The sequence below is a fragment of the Haliaeetus albicilla genome, chromosome 16 (assembly GCF_947461875.1).
Source record: "Haliaeetus albicilla chromosome 16, bHalAlb1.1, whole genome shotgun sequence".
NCBI lineage: Eukaryota > Metazoa > Chordata > Aves > Accipitriformes > Accipitridae > Haliaeetus > Haliaeetus albicilla.
Genome location: NC_091498.1, coordinates 29,897,331 through 29,916,395, shown reverse-complemented (window position 1 = coordinate 29,916,395; position 19,065 = coordinate 29,897,331). Strand labels below are relative to the sequence as shown.

The 19,065-nt window shown below is 35.8% G+C and overlaps 1 protein-coding gene across 8 annotated transcripts in view; it reads right to left on the bottom strand.

The window, feature by feature from the left end:
* PPFIA1 (PTPRF interacting protein alpha 1) overlaps positions 1-19,065 on the bottom strand; it is a 60,220-nt gene that overhangs the window by 33,778 nt on the left and 7,377 nt on the right. For all 8 annotated transcript variants that reach the window (XM_069804123.1, XM_069804126.1, XM_069804124.1 and 5 more), the window contains exons 3-8: positions 4,404-4,505; positions 3,579-3,743; positions 2,634-2,708; positions 2,049-2,150; positions 1,572-1,793; positions 607-753 (exon numbers count right to left, since the gene is read on the bottom strand). In XM_069804123.1, the coding sequence (XP_069660224.1) occupies positions 607-753; positions 1,572-1,793; positions 2,049-2,150; positions 2,634-2,708; positions 3,579-3,743; positions 4,404-4,505 (813 nt within the window). The remainder of the gene's footprint in view (positions 1-606; positions 754-1,571; positions 1,794-2,048; positions 2,151-2,633; positions 2,709-3,578; positions 3,744-4,403; positions 4,506-19,065) is intronic.

Below are 19,065 nucleotides of genomic sequence, written 5' to 3'. Positions count from 1 at the left end.
GGATATTATTGCAAAATTTATTTTAATTTAAAGCATGTACAACTTCTTTTAAGAATTTTACTAAAAGGGACTTGTTGACTAAGAGTTGCCTGCCTCTAGTTAGAAAGTGATTGGCTAAACCACCATTTCTGGTTTATAAAGCAGGACTACTTCATGTCAAGCATACGTCAGATTTCCTCCCACAGTAAGGCAACATTTATTTCTGTTATAGGCTATAAAAATCACCACACACTACACAAATATAAAGACTGTTTTAGTTTAGAATGAGTAATTCTCACACATGAAACTAAAGATGCTTGGATACACATATAACAACTTAAAAAAGTCAACAATTAATAGGGACAACAGCCCTGCTGCACCATGATCAAGTGCACTAAAACGCTCAAAACCATTTCCCCCCCCAGTAAACTGTCTCATCTTCATTTCCAGGGTAAAACTCCGCACAATGCACTCCTCCAGTTACTGAAAAACAATCGCTAACAATAGCATATTACAGATGATATTTATCTTCCTAAAAGCAAAGTGCTTTAGTACAGTATGTACATTAATTATTTACATTAGTTTTATGCTGAGCAAAATGTACTTTATCTTATTTCAAATTACAACCTGTCGATGCATGGAGTCTTTAGTGGCAATTTCATTTTCAAGTTTATCATTGAGGTCATGCACAGATGTAGCTTCACGTTGTGCAGCGAGGTAGCGTTTCTCAAGAGTTGTAATTCTCTCTTCCATGTCTTCCTTTTGGGCCATAGTCTATGAAAGAAATAAGACAAAATTTAGAATATAAGGGATAATTACTGAGCGATCAAACTGGGGGGAAAACCGACAGACCAAAAATAATAATGATTTTTTTAAAAATCAGATATACTCTGTTATTTCAGTAAAAAATGAAGTTAAAAGAATAGTCTTAACCTTACAAGTTCAATGACTTTGGTTTGGGGGTTTTTTTTGGGGGGGGGGGGGGTTGTTAAACGGTGAACGCTTCAAAAGATTGGTCTTTATTATATTACACCACAGATCTGCTACTTACATTTTCAATGGCACAAACACAGCAAATCTTTACTTCCTGGGGACGGTCAGAGAGTGTTCTTGGATTTAACTAAGCTCCCTTTCTATTTCATAAAGATACAGTACACTGCAATACATAGGACCTTGGAGGTTAGTGATTGATCAGTAACAGGAACTGTCAATCACACCACTGAAATTGAACTCCTCAACTACAAACATCTTTAAAATTAAAAAATTCAAACTTACTCATGAATAACCTTAGCATTTATGGCAAGATCTAGCATCTTTTCAAGAACACGTTAAAGTTCACAATGCTAAATCTCTAATTTAATATATTTGTGAAGTATCTAGTTAGTCATAGATTTATTCCGAAGACAAATTTTCTTAAGCAACTGTTTTTTTAAACAAAAAATAGCACCATCATGCCCTAAACTATTTTCCTCTCACCTATCAAAGCAAAGATATTCAAAAGCATAAAGCTGTGACTGAGCATCAGTGACACTGAAAATTTCATAGAGCAGTTGCATTTGTGACTACCCGAATTTTGACAGTTTATTCCTCACCTCTCGTACATCTCTCTGTAACTTTGTATTCATTTCTTCAGATTTTATTAAGTCTTTTCTAGCTGTGTCAAGATCTTCTTCCAGCTCTGTTACTCTGCTAGACAAAGCAGTAAGACGTTCCTTCATTTGTGTCTGCTCTTTGTTTTGCTTATCTATAATGTCTTGGAGTTCAATCACTTTAGCAAGGTTTTCATCATGGCATAAAGAACCATCAGAGGATCGCTATTAAACAGGAAAAAAAAAAAAAGAATTTGCATGTTACACAGAAATTTGAAAAACAAACTGTTACTTACCTGTAAGCACCCCTTCCCCAAGATAATTTTATTATTGGATAGACTGCAAAAATCAGAATTGTGGTAACTGAGAATTTTTAATTAAATCATCCCTCAAAAATATTTTATTATAGTTTAAAATTAAAATATTATAGTGAATGATTAAAAATCAGACATCAGCCAAAAAAAAAGCAAATGGCTGTACCTTCCCATTTGTAGTTGGTGTATTTTCTTGTTCATGATTTATATCCAGCATCCCATCTGGAAGTGTTTTCTTCTGATTATTTTGCTCTTTCAGAATCATTAACTAAAAGAAAATAAAAGTTTACATACATATGTTTCAAGTCAATTCCTTTCTCACCAATTATATAAGGAACAGCTGCAAAAGCGAAACAACAATTACTGATTCTACTGCAAGGTATGTATTAATAAAATATGGTACAGGCACTCAAAAACTTATGCCACTGCAACCCAAAAATTCTTATTTTAAAGCCACAGGAACTCTTTTTGTTGTTTTGTTGGGGTTTTTTGGTTGGGTTGGAGGGGGCGGGGGGAATGGGCAGGGGGTTGGGGTGGGTTTTTTTGTTTGGTTTTGTTTTTTTTCTCCTTTCCTGCTCTTTCACAGTGATCAAGTTAAAAATTATAGTTATCCCATTTGGGGAAAAAAAAAAAAAATCAAACATAAGAAGTGAAAGTGAACCTTAATAACTGAATAAATTACTGTGTACAAATATTGACTAAGACACCCACCATGCACACATGAAGACTTCTTTTAAAAAAAGAAACCTACCTCTTTATGCGTAGTACCTAGTTCTTCTTCCAATAAGCTACATCTTTCAAGTGCTACTCGTAACCTCTCCCTTACCTGAAAGGGTAATTCCAAATAATTTTAAATCATTCAAATTAAAAAGAAATCAATTTCACTTATTGCCATGCAGTTTCAGATAATAAATGACACTATTTCATTTACACTTAGAGACCTGGTTGATCTTGAATCAGTACGAATTACAACATATGCTACAAAAAACCTCCTAGAGAAACAATGCATATCTTAAAATATAGCTTTTCCTTTTTTATCACAAGCAAATCATATCTCAGCATGACCTGTACATTTAGGCAAGAATTAAACATATCCAGAATTTGCTTATCCTTTTGTAAGGCACAGAGTGAGTATGCTTCTGCTTATTTACAACATGAAAGAAGAGGCAGAATTCTACTTAAAATAATTTGCCAGACTTTATACACAAGGGTCACAAAAGTTAGGCAAACTGAGTTGGCAGTAAAATTCAAAGTAAACTTTACCACTTGCATATCCTGCTGCCAACATCAGACACAACTAAAGGGTGGAGTTCCTTTAATTCAGCTTTACTTTATATCACAGTGTAAGCAGATTCCTCCAGTTCTCTCTAGTCCATTTCTTGTATTACATAATCAAAAGGCTAAATCCTGATATTATACATGTAAGCAACTGTATGCATTCCTACAACAAATATATTGCCCCTGAATCATGCTTAGCTTACATTAGCACAGTTAATGAAGTACTAGCATAAACTACAGCACCTTGCTTTAGTGCAACATATTAATTTAGGAGAGCACTTACTGATGCAGTTACAGCAAAGCCTCTCTTAATACAGAGAAACTTCAGACACCTCTACAACTTTAGTATGAGCAACTGCATGGTCCACACAAAAGACAGAGGGGACAGGAAGAGATGTTAGATACCATATTTCATTACCTTTTCATCAAGGGCTTTATGGTGCTCAAATAAAGATTTTAGTGCTTTGAGAACTTCTACTTCACTAGAAACTCCTGCTGGAGACTGAGCTTGTCTCTTTACAACAGTCATTCTGAGAGATCGCTCATGCCTGGAGACAAGACACTCCAAATGTTCCAGTAATAGCTTAGAAAAAAAAAAGGAACGAAGTTTATTCCTGTTCTGCATAGCTGCAGAAAACTTTGCCTCCTAAAACATCAAGTTTTGAGTTCTAAACTTCAAATCTGAGAGCCAAAGAGTACAGCATCAAGCATAAGGACCTGTTTTTAACATTTCACCCATGTTTGAAGTTGTATCAGAGCTGACGCGTTTCCTACCCCTCTCTTCCAGTCTAGTTTTGAAATGAGGTTTCTACTTAACCAGGTCTTTTCAGTTCCACCACCAGTCTGAGGAACTGCACACTTGTCAGAAGGATACACATAGGAAATGCTCTAAATCGGAGAGCAACTGTTCTGCTGGCAGCAGCATAAGCTGCTGGAACAGACCACTACAGTTTGCCCACTCTATTCCTCTGATCTTGGGTGTTGAATGATTACAAACTTTAACAAGAAAGCTGAATGACAGATAGCAGTGCAGTCTTACAAGCTTTTCCCGACCCTGCACAGCAGTATTGGGAGCTATGCATAAGCTTCCAAACTTCCTTAACACATATTTGCACTTCCAGGGGGACTCATGCAAATACCAGGGAAAAAATACTTTTAGCTGTTCAAATTCAACATTCAATGTTTTTCTCCATGTAGTTGGATGCTTTAACAAGGGTCATCTTGGAGAAGACAAGGAACTAACCCTTGTATTATTTCTTTCTGCTTTCAGTTCAGCGATTTCTTCTTCCCTTTCAAGCAGCTGCTCCCGGCATACATTTAGCTCTTTTGTAAGCGCTGCAAATTCCTGAAATAAACCAGGCAGAAATATAAGCACATGAAATATCAGAATATAGCGAGAGTGGATTCCTATGAACACTTGACATGATTTCTTGAAGTATTCATTTCGGATGTCTAAAGCAAATACAGTTGTACAAACTTAAGCCTGCTTAGCATGACTAAACACTTAAAATCGTTACACTGTCAACTGTAAAGATAAAAGATGTTTGACCAATACTTCTGAAAACTCCTTGTCTCTCAAGGCAATTATCTGAGTTGGGGTATCCCTGGTAAGCAAAGGGAAAGACCTATTTGTAATGCACTTTATTATGGTTTCAAAAAGTTGGTTGGTGGTGGTTGTTTTTTTTTTTTTTTTTTAAATGACTACTGAGGGAGATACGAAAAAACAGAGCACTAAGCACAGTAAAATACAGAAGCCAGCAAATCATGACAAATTTCAAGTCTGTACTTAATTGTGAGAAACAATGCATAACCCTGGCATCTACCAGAATACACAGGTTACTTCTTTACAGTAATAGAGCATTCTTGAAGCTCTGCTACTGTATTTCTCTACTTAAGCTACATACAGGAATTTCATTTATATCTACTTTCATATCTCACAAAACAGAACTGAAACAGCCCTTTCCCTACAGTTCTGCCAGAAATCTCGGAGGATTAGAATCAGAATTTTCTAAAAGCTGAGCCCTTGGGCTCAAAGCCCTCAAAAGCCTTTCCCTTCAAATTCAATAAAGCTTTCACTGAACAAAACTCAACTAAAGTGAAATAGTACATAGAGTACAAAGTCATCAGGCAACAGGAACTAAGCTAACTCACAGCAGTAACTGTATCTTTATTACTACTGTGAACACTGAGACCAGTCAATATTAAAGAATGTATTTCTACATTTTGGGGTTTCTGTCAGGAAGATACGATTGTACTGTATATCTGAAGGAGCCAGTACATCCTAAACCATTTCCACTCTCTGTCAACAGCCTCACTAAAAATACTCAACATAAAAGGCATTTAAATATTCTATCAACTCAGTGAGCATACCCTGGATAGAATAAAAGATGTAACTATACACCACATTTATAAGCAAATACTGACATAACCTTATCTACCTACTTACTCTGGCAAAATTTAAGTTGTAATCTGAACCACAATAAAAATTATTATTAACAGTAAATGTGAATGTGAAGAAGTCTATGCTTTAGAAGATGGCTTTGTAGGAAACAGGGAAAAAAAACATCTTGCATCATCAGTGCAACTTAGGATGTGAAAATAAATATGCATCCATCACTCCAATGGCCGGTGAACGCTTCAGAAGCACTTGTATAAGAAAACATCGAAATGCTAGTAAATAAATTAGTCTTCTCTATTGTCTCAAATAAGGAAAACCCTCTAATAAACAAGAGTCATGTCTAATAAACAGTAGATTAGTACAGCTGAACTGGTGATGATAAAGACAAGATGAACAAGACAAACGGCCAACTAAGAACAACATAATACTGTGGAAATACACCGAGTGCACAAACACTGCTTCTCTAAATTTTCCAAACTCTGTGACATATACTGCTTAACAGACAGCAGCTGCAGATCAAGTAAAAGCTTAAGATGGAGCTGTTTTGTAGTAAAATTCAAAGTGACAGAAAACAAATGCTTAAAAACAAAAGGACACATCAACTAATTATACTGGCACATCTGCAAATTTTAACATGCAGTTAAAATAAGCAGACATAGTCAAAAGACGCTGTCTGCAAATTCCAAGATTAATTTGGTAAACTTTATTCTAAAACATACATGTGACTGAAAAGAGAAAAAATACTGTTGCACAACATATACCTACAGTGAACTCCTTTGGAATTACTAATGTATTAGGCTTTTACTAACGTATTAGGCTTTTAAAAGTTGCTATGAAAAAGATAGTAATACCACTATCACAGATGCAGAATCCACCTCCATAATCCCTCTTTCTAAATAAAAATTTGCTCACTGGAAAAAAAAGATTCAGTATAGTTCCCCTAGTTAATCAGCAAATGACTGCAAAAAAGCCTTAATTCCTTTTCCTTTTTCAATTGCTAAAAAAAAAAAAAAAAAAAAATTAACATACTTAATAATTACACTCTCATAAATATTTCACTGCAGTATTTCACAGGCCTTCCCTGCTTATCTTTATGTATTTGATAATTAAGTACTTCTGAAACTACTAGAAGTACTAATAGACTCAAAGTATTCACAAAAGAGCTTGATATGAACTTATTTTCTTGGTGGTGTTTTTGCCCTTTTCAAAATAAAAATACCCTCAAAATGCCAACATCAACATTTACAAGCATCAACATTTCACAATTCTCCAAAGGACATCAGGCTGACATGGAACATTCTATACTTTTCCAGTCTCTACCTCAAGTCTTGAGAACAGGATAAAGAAAACAGTAAAGACTACCAGAAGCTGTTTCATTATCTTTCTCACTATATAGCATTAATACACATTTTTTAATCTAAGACATGTATGAGCTTCACCTTCTGAAAAACAGCTGTATATTCGAAATGAAGGCTATTCACTCTTCAAATAATTATAGTACATACAGTTCTATTCCATTGCATACTTCTGTGCAAATATAAATTTTAGCACAAATATACCATAATTATGACATGAACCATCACACTGTCAGATGACCCAAAAAAGAACAATTCACACAGGAATTTATATTGCTGCTGCATAAAAAGACTGCCATGTATTTCTGGCATTGCATAATACCTCCATTGCTGTTTATTTTGACAAAGTATAGTTGCTTTGAGTCCCATAAACTGCCTAATAAAGAACACTCGAATGTCCTTAGTTTCAGTTGACACTGCCAAAAGACATGTCCTTTCTAGTTTTAATACTCACCTTCAACAGTAGACAATTTGTGATCTTCTCAAGCAGTTCAAAAGCAGAAAAACTATTTACAACTTTATCATCTCAAAAAACTTTGAGTTGTCTCATAATTTCTTCTTTGGCATTAGATGAACGTACAGAAAGAATTAAAGGAAAAAGAAAAACCCTGAGAAACTTTCCTACTTATTCACAAAGCTGTATTACTTTTCTGTAATTAAGAAGAAGATTGAGAACATCAGAATGAAGTTCTGCTCTGCTTCTGGCTGCCATCAAAATAATAAATACCCAACTCTGAAGACTGACAAGAACGGGACTCAGAATAAGCACTTTAGAGCACTTGCAAGAATCGGTCAGAAAGTGCCAAATATACTAAGTAAATATCCCCTGTTGATTAGAACATACTGACAAACACACATACTGTAAGCTAAACTGAAATGTTTACTGAAGAAAGTAACTTTCTGAACCAACTGAATCATTCCAAGTATGACACTCTTGCTGCCAGAAATAAATAACTCAACAAAAAGCTAAACTGAGCCATTAAGTTTGCTGTTGTTCAGTAATACATTTGGGGGGGGGGGGGGGGGGTGGTTGTCCACAAACCCTGTGACTTTTTTAAAGCAACAGTTTCTTTTACATCAACCTTCAGAACCGACCATCAACCTTTAGTATTTTAGAGGCCACAACATAAACATCCTTCCAAAAGTTGGATCTGCTGGTGTCTAGCTGACAAGCCATTTGGTTACTTGCGAGATCTCGGTCCAGGAACATTACAGCTTTCAGGTTCTCTTTGTGTTTATTACAAGTGTAATTTATAGATAGTACACGCTCTACAGACAAAGAACTGTAAGTTTGTTTGGAATTTACTCAAGCAAAAAAGATTATTCCACAATAAAATGCCACACCACTCTTCAGTGGATAAGGAATCATGGATTACAGGCAACAACATGACCAGAAAGCTTATTTAAAGGATGAAGACATAAAAAGAAACCTATTTTAAATTATCAAAGAAAATATGAAATACTATTAAAGTAGTATCATCTGGCAATACAAGGATGAAGATGCGACTGTTGCATCTTTAGGACAATCTCTGCCAGAAATATGAGTGGAATTTATCTGTTTAATATCCAAGTAATACTTTGTTTTACTGTTAACATTCTGTTCCATAGCCTGCATATTAAACAACCCACTCAAAAATCTGAGAAGCTGAAGAGAGCATAAGAACAACTGGAGAAAGTGCAGGCCATCAGGGATGAGAAACCAATGGAACCTGAGATAAGTTTCCATCACATTATTTACACTACATATAAACCACAATTATTCCAAATGATGCATGCATGAAAATGACAAATACACAGTCTTAAACAAAACAAAGAAAACCTAAATATCTACGCTTAACAGGGTATTTCATAGCCTCTTCATTTCAAACCTAAGGGCCTTAGGTAGCACACAGTGACCAATATCCCCAATACATTTGGAAGTTCCTAGCAAGCAAATTTTTGTACCTATTAAGTCATACCAGTTTAGGTTAGGGTTTTTTTAAGCTAACAGTCAGAATTAGGAAATAGTTCAAGGGTATTTAGAGTTTAAACCGGAAAGAATTGACATGTTTTAATCATCAAATCCAGCCTTCCAAGAAAACACAGTTATACACACTTTAACAACAACAAATCCAGAAGAAACAACAACCAACACAAATTATGCTCTGCCTGTTCCGCCTAATATATCAGATTGCTTTCAACCTTTCCAGACCCCTGGCATGTGCTAATGGGAAAGAGAAAAATCAGCCTAGACTGGGTAAAGAAAAATATTTTGCTTTTCACCTAGTGAAATTAATTTCCATTAAGTATCAAGCAGCCTCAATTTTCTAACCTGGAAACATATAACTTATTTCAAGCATTAAGAGAATCAGTTCTATGAAGTAAGTTTATTTTTTGTTTTCAAAAACCCCAACAACTTAAAAGGGGATGTAAGAAAATACTTAAAGTCATGGTAAAATACAGTTAAGTCAAACTCTTGCATTTCAGAGCATTGAAAGGTTTTTCATGCTCAAAGTAGTTGTTTTTCCAACTAGAGCTAACTACCCCCTAGAGTAAGAATACACTGTAGCTTATAATATAATTAATGTATCAACCTCCTTTCCTATTTCTCCTTATGCATAAGATGTTTCAGAACTCAAAAGACCACTACCAAAACACAGGTGCAGATTTCTTTAGTATTAAAAAAATTCTCACATTCCAACTAGTGGTATTGAGATATTTTAAAACATTTAATACCACCTTTGGTCAACTCTCAGAAGTTTATATTTTCCTTGACTCAGAAAACATACCTTTTTTTTCCTTTAGCAAAAACTGTTAACACTGCATGAACTCAAGTGAATATTGCTGCCAACTGACAGTCAGTGACTAATACTAAACCTGAGTTTCTTTTTATCATTCCAGCCCTCTTTTTTAGTACAGTATTCTTCAAGCTTACTTCTTGGATTGACCTATCTAGGCTTCGTCATTAACACTGCTCAATCCTAAACAGGCAATTAAGTTTTAAAGTGTTTACAGTTGCATAATGTTATTGGTCTGGAATGAAACTCGCTGTTTCCAGTCCTCTTTGGAGCTGAAAGTACAATCAACTGCCTAGCGTTTGACAAGCAATGAGCAAAAGGACTCTTAACTCACAGCCAGTAGGTACCAAACATATGCCCAAGAGCAAAATGGAAAAGCTTATAGTAAGACCAAGTCTCCATGGTAATAAATAGGTTTCCAGTTACCATCCCGAGTGAGTTGCTTAAATTTATGCACAGCGTTCACTGAGCCTGAACTACAAAACACTAAATACGGACTTCATTGCTACCAGCTGTCAGGAAGCGCTGCTTGTTGAAGGGCAAGAAAACATAAATGAGGAAGGGTGGTATTTGGCAGCTTTGCAAGAGGAATGCAGAAGTAACAGGAAAAGAGAGGTAGAAACGCACCAGTTCCATGTTCTCCCTCTTGTAGCTCCTCTTCCCTGTTCTAACACATTTCTGATAGACATGTCATATTTAGGGTGTGGGGGATAAAAGTACTGGAAACCAAACATGGCTAGATCCAGCCTCTCACTCCTCAAAGGATCAGAGGTTCTCCTTTCACCACATTAATCAATGCTCAAACTTTATACACACTACGAACAGTTTGGAAAGTGAGCCTGTAAACTCTAGTACACAGAGCAAAGCATAAGTCGAAGAGGGGCGAACAGGAGCCACCTACACTCAAATCATTAACTACAGCCTGTATAAACCACCCAGACTAGCAAAATCATTACCACCTATACTCTTGCATTTCATTTTTTCTAAACCCAGCAAAACAGTGCTGTTATGTATACAACACTAGGGGCAAAGCTTCATGCAAAAATGTATCTTTGTGCATCAGTGGACAGCCAACAGTCACTGATTATATACTGTACTTTGCACTGCAAGGTACACATGCTGATCTCTGAGCATCTTCTAAGCTCCACCGTTAATTAGACCTACATACAACAGAGTGAATACAATAATCGTATATGCAACAAATGATATCTACAAGACTGTTTGCTGATAATGTGCTGGAAGTCAAAACTAAGCCACAGCTGCATCCTACAACTTCTGTGAAAGTCTGTGAAATTAAGGAAAGAGAACATGAAGTTGTTTAAATAAGTCAGCAAATTTCATCCAGTTACTCCTCTTTCAATCTAACAACTTACAGTTTGCTAAGCATGTTCCTGTAGGGCAACTAGCCTTGCGATCTTTGAAAGATTAAAAATCCATAATTTCTCCAGGTAGTTTGTTAATCTTTTCATCATCCTTAATCATTGCCAGCATTTGAGGCTTGTTCAAAGTATGGTAGATCACACAGGGTATATTTTCAGTTAAGCCGGAGTGGACACAACCCATTTTTACCATAGCTTTTTAAACTACTTTTAAAGCTACAGATGTGTATCAAAGATTACATATCGAACCAGTGAACAACTATACCAAAGTACTTAATTCTTCCCAAAGGCTTTCTCCAAATACTCAGTTGGGGGATTTACCCTGCAATTTAACAGAATGCACAGAGGATTAACAAGAAATGAACAAACTGAGCACTATCTAGAAACACTAGTTTCTAGTTTTAAGCTATTTTCTTCTCTTGTCTTTGTAAAATACTTTTAAATGTTGTCCCTACTCAGGCAACATTGTGACTCTTCCGAGTAAGGAAGTCCAAAACTAGAACCACTACAACAGCTGTAGGGTAACAGCTGCCTAGCGGCAAGCATAGGAAATACAGAAGCGCTCTTCAGACTTGCATGAAACTTAGCATCTATTCATATGCAATGGTGGCTGAAAACCTTATTCCATCACATAACTAGAGTCTTTTCATTGTGGTGGTTATGCAGAATTCCACCTTAGCTGCTCTTGGATGTACATGAATATGTCCCCTGAAAGGGCAGATATGGCACAAAAGTATTCAAAACCATACCAAGCTTGTTCAACTCGGAGAAAAAAAAGTACACAATCAGCTAAAATATGTACCAGGAAAACTTTAGTCATCATTGAAAAACAGGCTTTTCAACTTGGGATGTGTCTCGCTACTTTGTGCAGAACTGTGACTGTTGAGACTGGTCAATAACACAGTAATCCTTCCCAATACTGTACCAGTCCAAGTACCAATATTCCAGAAGAATCATTTACCTTAACACAGAAATAAGTTTACAATACATGGGGGCAGGTGTTAGAAAAACAAATGCCTCTCAGTTACACTCCGAATCAGTGAATTCTAAGGGTTTCACAATATGAATTACCACATTCCTGCACCCCTAGCCTAGTCTATTTTGATTAGTAACTAATACAGTAAGTAGTAGCACAACTTCTTAGTTGTAGCTTTAGGCATCTCCATTTTTGGAGTCCATGGCAGTGAAGAAACCTACCCACACCCATACCCACTATGGCAAAAGGAGAATACAGTTGTACTTAATTAAAGAGGAAGAATCTTGCATTACCAGTTCGACAAGATATGGCACAAAACCAGTCTCCATCTTTAATATGACACTATAGAGATTTCACTGAAGTTTCTCCTCTCCACATAAAGCTGGTCAAGATTTCCTGGGATCCTATACAGGATTTCACAGCATACAATGCTCCTCAAAAATGCCAAACTGTAAAACAACTGCACGATGCTGATTAAATTTAATAAGTTCAGTATTTTTCCTGGGACCCCCCATTATGAAGGCTAAGCAGCTACTACAAAAGCTATAGCAAGACCTTTTAAGTTGTAAACAACACTGAACTGTCGGTTTCCTTGGGCAAGGAAAAGTATGCATTTTCCCTGTATATCAACTCTAAACATACTGCACTCGCAAGAAATAGCACAATTCTGGCTCAGCTGACATTTAATATTAAATTCCTATGACTTTTATGAATTAAAAATTGTTTAAACCTAAATACTGTGTTCTAGTGTGTTTAAAAAATTAATCCTCACATAACTAATACTTCACTATTTTTTTGAAATAGACCCAGGACAAGATCAGTCATGCATGATTATTTCAGTGACAAGACACTCCTGCTTGCAAAAACTGTAAGCAGCAGCTGAGGTACTGCCCTGCCCTATTCTAATCATTCATCTAGGCCTCTAGTTGTCAGGTTTAGTTCTGTGGCTAGTAGTTGTAAAGTACGTTTTTCACACTATGTTAAAAGAGAATGCTTGGGAATATCTGAATAAGGCTGGCCAAGGCACCCTCATTAAACAAGCATCAACATGTACTTCCCCTTCAGTGCTCTCCTATTATATATATATTTTATTTTTTTTTTGCCAAGTGATGAACACTTCAGTCTTATAATTTCAAACTTGTTTAAGCAAGTAATACTCAATGAAGACAGACAGATGCCTTCAGCAGGAAATTCAACTTACAGGCTCTTTACATTTTATTTGTCTTTGTACTCTATCACCCCAGTTTACATGCTAAGTGAATTTACTGGGCTAACTGAAGCTAAATATATCCAAATCAGCAATATTCGGAATAAATGCAACTGGACCATTCCATGGAAAAGTTGCTCATTTTTTACAAATAAAGTCAACTCTAAAGCCCATGCAAAAAGAGTATAGTCTTAGGTCTTACAACAGAGAAGTCTGGTATTTAAACACACAAAAACTTAACTCAGCAACACAGATTAAGTGTCAAAGAGTTGTTGGGGGGGGGGGGTTAAGCTATTTTTTAATAAAATTTTTTGCCTGCCACAAAAGATATCCATAGTCAACAGTTCCAAACTTCGAAACTACCTGAACCCAAAAAGCCTGGTACATCACAGAACAAAACCAGGGTTATGAATAACACTAAAAGGCAGGGAAGGAGGGGGGGGAAAAAAAAAAAAAAAAAAAGGCACAAGGACAGTCTGTTAATACACTGTAACCAGTAAGAAATGCAGAAGCAAAAGATGGATTGGTGAGGAACCTGGTCTAAGGAGAGGAAGAAGCTCCTATTCCACACTGGGCTACAAACAAGGGAAAGATGATGCAACCGGGAAACCCTGCAGCCTCCTATTCAGTTGAGAGAAAAGGCATGCTTGGCCCATTTCTCCTCTACTACCTCCCAGGACTTAATCTTTTACAACAATTACACAAAATACAGAAGAGTGTTATGCAGTCTCTAAAGACTACGGTTCCAACAGGGGATCAGAGTTACACCAATGTAAGTATCAGAATAAATAAGGTTACTGGAGGGGAAAAGGACAGCTGCTTTCCTGCATGGACAAGTAGTGTGAGCTAAAATCCTAAAAAGCTTTTTTATTTCCACTTTACATGAAGTAAAGTAATTCCAGATTTCTAAAAACAAAGGCTCAGCTTTTGGAAGATAATGTTGTTGAACCACACCCTCAAAAGACATTCTGAAAACTCAAGCTACATGTTCTAAATGAAATAAATTACTAGATGCACCTGCCTCATGCTCTTCAACACAAAGCCAAAAGAATGTTATGACCTTCTAAGCCTTTTCCCCATGAACTACAAAAAGGTGATAATACTGCATGAAAAATACATTACTCTGGAATTAAAAAAAAAAAAAAAAAATTCACAGTGGTATCCCAAGGCATCCCTGAAATTATTTACACCAAACTTTTGGGCATTCAGCTGAATGTAATATGGCAAATAGAGAGAGCTTTGAAGAGATATTCTAAAGTTAGAAGTTTACCTAAGACATGCATAAACATGCAAAAACCCCAACCAGATTCACCCATACATCCAAGACAGCTCTCCATACATGCTCTGCTGTTCCAACCTTGGTCTCTCAGGCGTAGAGTTAGCCTTTACACCCATAATTAGATTATCTGAAGAACTTCTATTACTACAGGTAACTCTTTCAAAAACAGAATCCCATTTAAATCTTTAAATGAACTCTGATTTGGGTCAAAAGTTTCTTTTATTTCTGGGTTTCCAAATTAAAACACAAAAGACAGCCCACACCTTAAATCCTAGTAGAAGCAAGCGATTCAAGTGTGAGATGTCAGTCAGGACTTTAAACACAATACACAACAGAACCTTAAAGAATATGAAATTACACAGAGTTCAGGTTCCCACTGGGAACAGTAAATCCACAAGTCTTACTCAAGCACAAACTACAGTGAAAACCACAGCTAGTAAGAGAATTTAGGTCCAGTATTATTCATTCGGCAAGGTTAATAGAGACCTGCAAACCCCACCATGTTACAGAGCACCATTTCAGCTAGCACATTTCCCATTTATGGATAGCAGTGCAAAGAAAAGGAGAGTTTTGACTATGACATTCTATTGGCAAAAGTATATATTGCTAAACTATTTTGTGTGACGGGCTCACATAAGACATTTGAGAATCCACAACTCAAACCCAGAAATTGACAATTTAAATTCTGCCATTGATCAAGACAGAAGTCCTTTCAGGTGCATACAGCAGAATTCCCTTTTCCCCCAATTTTCTTTTCTAAAACAATTTTGAATTACACAGTGAGAAAACTTTTGTATCAAGCATTCCGTGAAACATACAATAAAACAAACAAGCAAGTCCACTTTCAGATATCTCTCTCCCTTTTCAGTGACTTGTTTCATGATCACACTTGAAAATTCAGAAATAGTACTACAACAGCTTAAAAATTGGTTACTATTTACTGACATAACCATAGATCCAGTACCATTAAAATAACAGGAATTTACAATCCTCTTTATTGAGTGAGCCCTCTCCACATTAAAGAAAGTTTCAGCTTTTACACCAAGGATTTGGGCAGCCAAAATTCCTTTCCAAGTCATTCAAAATAAACACCATTTCTCATTACAGGAAACGGTCAATGTTAAGACGACAATGATGAATAAACTTCACCAACTGCAAGGTTCTCTAGATGAACATTCATAGTTATATCTTTGAACTATACATCGAGCCAGTCTAAACTTTGTATAGGTCAACACAAAAATTCTTTGTTTAAGCTGCACATCTTAAGGTGGCTTTGTTTTGGTTTTTTTAACTACATAAATTATTCAGCTACCTAAGCTTATATAATTATGTCCTTATACTGTGCACTGTTCTGTAAATTTGAGGTGGGGAAAAAAAACCCCACCAATCTCACTTCTTTCAACAGCAAAGAGTTTATTAACTCATGGCCTACATTCTTTACTCATTTTTACCAGATATTCTACCCTGCAATTCTTTATAAAAGGTAAATATGCATTTAAAAACAACGTTTCCCTACACATAATTTAAACTGAACAGAACCAAATTCAAGATTTATTTATATGGGAGGTAGGATTAAAAAAAACAAACAAACAAACAAGCACTGTGCTTCAGAATATGTCCAGACGATTAGATGTGAAACAGAGCTAGATACCAAACTCTACCATGTACTAGCAATAGGAGTAAGGCACAACACGGCATGGTCCAGAGCATACCCAAACAGAGACTACTGTTCTATGGGGGGGGAGGGGGGGGGCGGGGGTGGAAATAAGAAAAAAATTTTTAAAATAAAAAAAATAAACAAACAAACAAAAAAACCACAAAGGCTGTCCATTTTCCTATCACAACAAATAGAAACCACTTGCTTATCTTCCAAGTGGAAGTTCTTTTTTCTCCTCAACAAAACTAGAAGGATGCGCATATCAAATTTCTCAAGCTTTTTTCCACATGGCCCTTTAAACAAGTGATGGTCCTTGTTTAAGATCTGTCCTGAAGGTATCTGATTTTGCTTAATACTGGTAGTATAAGGATCTTTTTGTTAAGGAATCTTGGAGCATCTCATAGAAGTTCTAAACCAAAATACTATATCTATACATTTCTGAAAACATAGCCATAAAACAGCTGAACTACAGTACAAGATATGTTGACTGTTCTTATTCATATGTACCCATCAAAAGTCATAGTATTTCAGATGCAACCAAAATTATATTCCCGTTAAGATTTTCACTACCATCCTCAAAAACCATATCCCTGAGTAGACACAAACATAAACACATGAGAAAAGTTCAAGGCTAGCCACTGTGGAATAGCAGAAGAGAAGATTAAGCAACAAAGCTTCTCTTCTAAAAATGTTACAGCTCTAGCCACTGTAGGAACAGGCCACAGAGCCACGTCATGCTGATCAGAAGAAAAGGCGCTGATTTTCCACAGAGCTTATACGAAACCCAAGGTAACATCTGAAACAGATAAAGGTCATAGGCAAAAAAAACAAGTTAACCAACTATTCACATCAATTTACAGAGAACCTAAAGGAAAACAACACATCAGAATGAAACCGAGCATTAACTTTAACAAGCATTGTGATCATAGTACTCCTCTAATTCTGAATATATGAACTAGAAGAGTAATCTCCTCAAGTGACCTACAGATATGTATTCAGCTCACTACACAGTTATCTGGAGTTTACAAAATGCAGAAACAGTATTTCCATGCACTCCTGTGAAAAAGTCAAGTTGAATAAAAAACTCACTCCACTGGACAGCAAAATAATTCTTCTTTCAGCCTGGAGAATGTGAAAGCATTTCTCCTGGCAAGAATTGCCACACATTTCCCCATTTACACTTGGAGACTCCACAGGCAGGCTTACAAAAAATACACTTGGGAAGTTATAACATAGAGATTACCTGACACACACAATGCAAATTTATCCCTTCTCAATGTTTGTGGCTTGAGATCCATATGCGCAAGAGATTATGATAAGTATTTTCTAATATATGTCAACAGATACCAGTCAGTCTTACAGACTTAAAGTGACTTAAGCTCCCTAAATTGCTAGAAGCAGCTTACATGAAGACCTCTGCCATATTCATTTAAAGCAGGAAAAGTAAAAAAAAAAAGCAAAATGAAGTTAAAATGTGAAGTATATTAATTGAGTTCTGCGATGCAGAGCTAACTGAGGAAGAGCAAAAAACAAAATTACTAATAGACAGCTAAAATATTCTCTCCAAAGATTCAGGTTCTCTGATAACATTGTTAACCGTAAGGGATCTACATATATCAAAACACAAACAAATGTGCACTCTTAATTCTAAGATCAAATCCTATAGTGACTAAAACAAACATCCACCTCTCCTAAATAAATACCAGAAAGGAGAAACCAAAGTCAGAGGCCAGTGGATGTTAAAACACTAAGAACTTGTAAGGGGGGAGAAATGTATTTTTAATTCATATTTACCTGCTAAAAAAAAAAAAGTTTTTTCTTTTTTTTTTTTAAATATCTAGATGGAAATTGCAACTATGTAGCCAAACTCAATCTTTAAGTGTTGCTAACAAGTACCTTTAAAGGAGTTTTTAGTTATACTCTTAAAAAGAACCCAGAAAAAATAGAAGGGCTTGCATACAAAGAATTCTCAGAATACCAGAATAAACACTACCTGTTGTACAAGAGGCTACAGGTGAGTTAGCATAGATGAGTATATATGTGAAGTTCACCTTATATTTTTAAAACAACTTGTTTTGATTATAGCTCTTTTCACCCAAGCTTATATACAGCCTGTTTGTTAGACTGCAAGTTAGACTACAGCACACCAAATATTAATAAACACATTATCAGACATTTGTACATAGTAACAGAAAAGTAGGAAAAAATAATCACTAGCTCATCTTTCAGGGCTACATCCACTATTAAAAACAAACAAAAAGCATTTCTGTGTCATCACCAAAACATTCTTCCCACATATAAACTAAGGAAAATAAAAACAATAGTTCTAGACTTCATAAAATCTTTTTATTAAAGGGATTGATGGGACATCCTAACAGCACTAAAGTCCACACTCAAATACAAGAAAACTTAAAACTAATTCTAAATTTAATCTAGCTAAAAGGTCTATTTATAATCAAGGTAGCCTAAATTAAAAGCACAGTATAAACAGCAAGTTGCTAACAACAGACAAGCAGATTGTCTGCTGTGTAGGGGTGGGATGTTTCAATAAACAAACTCACCCAAACATATTGAAATGAGAAACTAAGAAGTCAGAACAAATGCTAGAGACATGGTCCTCAGTATACTCCATTATATTATTTAAGTGTAGCTATTCCTCTCTCTTTTTGCCCAGTCGTAGAGCATACTTTCAGATAACTTCATATTTTGAAGGTTTTGGACAAAAGTTGTCTGTTTCTATGCCTTGCTACGAAAGAAATGTTACGGAAGTTGAGGTTTATTGATATAGTCAGTGAAGAATTCTGAACATTAACTCCTGCCTCCATCTGACAAACTGGTGTAGATAAAGACAAATCTATTCAGTAATTTACTAACAGT